Source organism: Cariama cristata, unplaced genomic scaffold (assembly GCF_000690535.1).
Source record: "Cariama cristata isolate BGI_N322 unplaced genomic scaffold, ASM69053v1 scaffold25322, whole genome shotgun sequence".
Lineage (NCBI taxonomy): Eukaryota > Metazoa > Chordata > Aves > Cariamiformes > Cariamidae > Cariama > Cariama cristata.
In genome coordinates this window covers 1-4,823 of record NW_009605882.1, presented here as the reverse complement: position 1 = coordinate 4,823, position 4,823 = coordinate 1, and the positions used below count along the sequence as shown (strand labels likewise).

General features: G+C 44.1%; 1 protein-coding gene across 1 annotated transcript; it reads right to left on the bottom strand.

Moving 5' to 3' along the window:
- Window positions 1-3,473: 3,473 nt before the first annotated feature.
- On the bottom strand, window positions 3,474-4,820 carry KCNA5 (potassium voltage-gated channel, shaker-related subfamily, member 5; the record flags this gene model as incomplete). Its single annotated transcript, XM_009696170.1, has 1 exon — window positions 3,474-4,820. A coding segment is annotated over one exon (1,347 nt), but the record flags the coding sequence as incomplete, so codon positions are not given.
- Between the last annotated feature and the right edge of the window lie 3 nt (window positions 4,821-4,823).

Genomic DNA, 4,823 nt, shown 5'->3' with positions numbered 1-4,823 from the left:
GAACGATGCTTTACTTAAGCATGTGCTTAAAGCTGAACCTATGCTAAGCACTTTGCTGAACTGTGATTTAACCATGTTTTGGTTGTATTACTCCATGTCTGACAGCAAACTCTTTCATTAGAAAGCAAATTCTCTATTGCCTTATAAAAAAAACCCAGAAATTATGCACCCTTGGAAAGAAGGTGTCAAAGCTGAGTTTGCCTGAACCGTGCTTGACAACTGTTTAGAAAGCCAAGCCAAACAAATATTTTCAACCATATTTTGAGAATAATTGGTTTTCTTTTTATTGGAAAGTTCTCTTTTATTATGGAAAAATGCAACATGTTCAAACCAAAGGTCAAGGAATGATTTGACAAGCTTGCATAGAACCCTGTGCAGCAATCAGGGTTATTTTGCTCTCCCAGAGCTTGACCTTGTTTGGGACAAATTCTACTCCCAGTTATAGCGGGGCACACACGCTGGAATCCAGAACTGAATTTTGCAGACTGGCTGCGATGGGAGGTTAAAGGCCCCCAGCACCTTGTAAGACCACGTCCTGTGGTATCTCTGCAAACACAAGTAGGCTTCAACAACCAGTCGTGATAATCCAAGAGTTCACTGTCACTGAAGGATGAGGATTTCACTCCTCCCTGCTTCCTCACTTCCCTGCACCACTGACCTTCCCCATCCCTTCCTTGCACTGGCTTTGGCACTCACTTGTTTTCCAATTCACCAATTTGACAGAAAAAAATCCGAGCAATTGCTGCATTGGATTTTCTGCCAGATTAGTGAGCTCAAGCAGCTCCTGGAAGAGAAGGCAGCACTTGCACAAGGACAGAACCAGTTCAGGGTAAGCAACAAAAGGGCACACAATGGGAGGAAGACAACTGAAAAGGAAAGAGGACGACAAGGCCTTCTTTTTTAAAAGTAATGGGCTTTTAAGATCAGCTCAACCTCTACCCACTAGCCCTGATCTGCTTTCAACTACATCAAGTTTACACCGGTGTTACTCCACTAATTGCAATAATTACTGTTATGTATACAGACCATTAATATCCAGAAGTCCTGGCCATAAGCAGGGTTCCACTGTTAAACAAGAAACTGTTATCTACACATTCGCCCGGCTCTGAGGAGCCGATGATAGTCTAATTCAGCACAATGTGCGAGTGGAAGAACAAACTATGGAAGATAAAAGTGGTCAGGAAGGTGGGGGTAGTAGTTAAAGACACAACCAAAATTTTATCCTGACAGACTCACTGAATTGTTTGGTACTTATTCAAGTGAGTCGGATTTAATCACTGAAAGGAAACCAAACTGCTTGCCTGAGCAAAAAACTTCACTGTAAGTCCATCAGTGACCTAGATCTCAGTATGTGCAACAGGCAGTTACACCACTTCTTTGTTTCATTTGAGATTCAGCCTCACCGAAGGGCTAATTCTGCACTTCACCTTGATGCAAAAACTCCCAGTAACGCAAATGAGATATGCCCGAGTCTGGAGTGCAGCTGGACTGGGCACTTTGTCTCTCAGTCTAGTTGCAGACAGTTTCTCAGCATATTATAACATCATTTCCCATCTAAATAAACCAGCAAACCAACCAAGAAACCAGCATCTAAAATGAATGTGAAAGATCCTGTTCTTTATTATCAGATTCAACCTCCTTCCCCCTCACCCCTGGGTTTTGGGCTGAGCTCTGTGTGACAGTTCTTTATATCAAACATGAAAAATACTACTTGCTTGGCACTTACCATGCCTGGTTTACTGAATAAGGAAGGAAAAAAAAACATCAAGCGTTTGGTCATTATCATTAAACGGCATGGTAAGGGACGGGTAAGCAGAATTTGTGCCTGGACAAGAGAACGTCAAAGCGCCGTTTTGCAAAGCTGATTTAAATTTATCACAGTACATAGATCTGAGGTACTTGCATAAATTATAATCCTGACTTAGTATTTACTTAGTCGTATTAGAAAATTTGTGAGAAACAAACCTTGAGCGTTGACAATCAAGACTTCTCTTTCTGCTAGTCTTGCTGTGCCACTGTACACGGTAAAGGCATGAAACATCCGTCAGCAATAAAACAGAAGTTTGAGGGAAAAACAGAGATGTCCTTTGCAAGAAAAATGATAACACAGCCCTTTGAGTTAAAGAAGCAACTTTGTGCCAGTCTTCACTAGCAAGCTGTACAGTGCCATGTTATCACAATGAAGGTAACGTGTCATTCGTCTTTCAACAACATCTTAACTGTAAAATCCACAGCACTGAAAAGGTTTTGTTTGGAAATAAAAGAAAAAAAGGATGTGTTTTGATGAAAGGTGATGCTTTCCGTCTGAGTCCAAGATATAAGCCACGCAATGGTTATTTAAGTAGCACGGCATGCCATGTCAGACTCCTTAAGTGCCGTCCACTTCCAGTCTATGACAATTAAAACCAGTGAACTGTGTACACAAATGGTATGGATACATAAAGGTGACTCATAAACATGCCAAAATAATCTGGAGTGTACAATGAAAATAGTTTTGCAGATATTGCACTCATATCCTACTTTCTTATTTTGTCTATCCACTCCCTCATGTTTTTGATCTGTTGTGCACTTGGATCGAAACCAGGAACAGCAGACAATAATTTTTTTCTTTCGGTCTCAAAAATATAATGAAGGTATAAAAATGTAAAACTAAAAACAACAACGAAAAAGAAGCTGCACATACATTTTTTTGAGGGAGGACAGTAAGCACAGGACTGAATTATTTAGAAATTCTGAAACAGTAAGGTAATTAATAAAATTATTTATAAAGAAGTATATCTACAATATTTAATAATTTAAGGCTCACAAGAAACTAACATATCAATGACAATAAAAGTTTTCTGCTATAGGGTTAAAAGCACCAAATTCACTTCACATACTAGATAACCAGATCTGTACTGATCACAAGTGGAAAACTCTGAAAGTGCCGATCTGCTAATGTTTCTAGTGCTTTAACGATGTCCTATTTCACAGGAGTAAGAAATCCCCTTTCAACCATAAATACAGTTATACAGATATAAAATATATTGGAATAATTTCAATTTGAAACTACAGTACAAAAAACCTCAGCCTCCCTCCGCCCCAAATCCATTCATTCTCCGCACACACATCCCCCAACTCTTTAATACTAAACTTGGAGCAACTGAATTGGTTACAAACGACCCATTTAAAACCAACTACCGTTTGCTAAGATAAGTTTCTACAAATTAGATTTCGCACTATCATCATTTACCAGCTCCTGCATCATGGAGCGTAGCTTATTCTTAGTCTATTTTAAAAATAGGTGACCCTTTGTGTCATGGAAAAAGAACATAAAACCATGTATTCTTGGAGGAACTACTCAGGACAGTGATCAATTTATAAAATATAGCCTGATTAAAAAAACTAATTGGTACCAAAAGAATAATTCTAGTAGCAAGTTTCTGACACCAGCAAATCCTTCGGCATCTCTGACCTCTACCTCTCGCCTCTCCTTACAGGTCTGTTTCCCTATTGGTGTCCAGACAGAGAGCATAGAGCGATTTTCTGAGATCTACGTTACTTTTCGCTTTGATATTGGTTTTCTCTAAGGAGCTGGTGCCATTGTTGAACCCCTCACTGTTTTCCAAGTGCACAACAGATTTGTTCAGAGAGTTTCTACTGGATCTTCTCTTTGCATCTCCCCCCGCTGTGCTGCCCTGAGCACTACTGTGTTCATCTTTGAGGATAGCTTGCTCTTCGTGATCAGTCTCTCGGTGGTAGAAGTAGTTGAAGTTGGACACAATGACGGGGACGGGCAGGGCAATGGTGAGCACACCCGCGATGGCACACAAGGAACCCACAATCTTGCCCCCCACGGTGACAGGTCGCATATCACCATAGCCCACGGTGGTCATGGTTACCACCGCCCACCAGAAAGCATCAGGGATGCTGGAGAAATGAGATTCCGGGTCATCGGCCTCAGCAAAGTAGACAGCACTGGAGAAGAGGATCACCCCGATGAAGAGAAAGAAGATGAGGAGGCCCAGTTCCCTCATGCTGGCTTTCAAAGTCTGTCCCAAGATCTGCAGCCCCTTGGAGTGCCTTGAGAGCTTGAAGATCCTGAAGACTCTGACCAGGCGGATGACTCTGAGGATGGCCAGTGACATGGCTTGCTGCTGGCCCCCGCCCCCATTGCTACCACCAGCCCCAGGCTGCTGCTGCTCATGGGCCAGCTCGGTGCCCAGGGTGATGAAGTAGGGGATGATGGCCACGATGTCGATGATGTTCATGATGTTGCGGGAGAACTCGGGCTTGCTGGGGCAGGCGAAGAAGCGGACGAGGAGCTCAAAGGTGAACCAGATCACACAGGTGGTCTCGATGATGAAGAAGGGGTCAGAGAGGCTACTGGGTGGCTGCATGGGTGGGGAGTCCCCGGTTGTGCCATTCAGGCCTCCACTTTGTGGGGGCAGGGGCATGGGCATCTCCCTCTCGTCCCTGAATTCCGGCAGCGTCTCCAGGCAGAAGGTGATGATGGAGATGAGGATGACCAGGACAGAGACGATGGCGATGGCCCGGGCTGAGCTGGAGCTCTCGGGGTACTCAAAGATGAGCCAGACCTGACCATGGCGGGGCAGAGGCTTCTCCTCCTCTTTGATGAAGCCCTCGTCCTCCCGGAAGCGCTCCATGGCCTCCTCACCCAACTGGTAGAAGCGGATCTCATCGGCGAAGACGTCGATGGAGACATTGACGGGCCGGCGGAGCTTGCCCCCGGACTGATAGAAGTAGAGGATCCCGTCGAAGCTGGGCCGGTTGCGGTCGAAGAAGTACTCGTTGCGGAGCGGATCGAAGTAGCGGATGCGCTT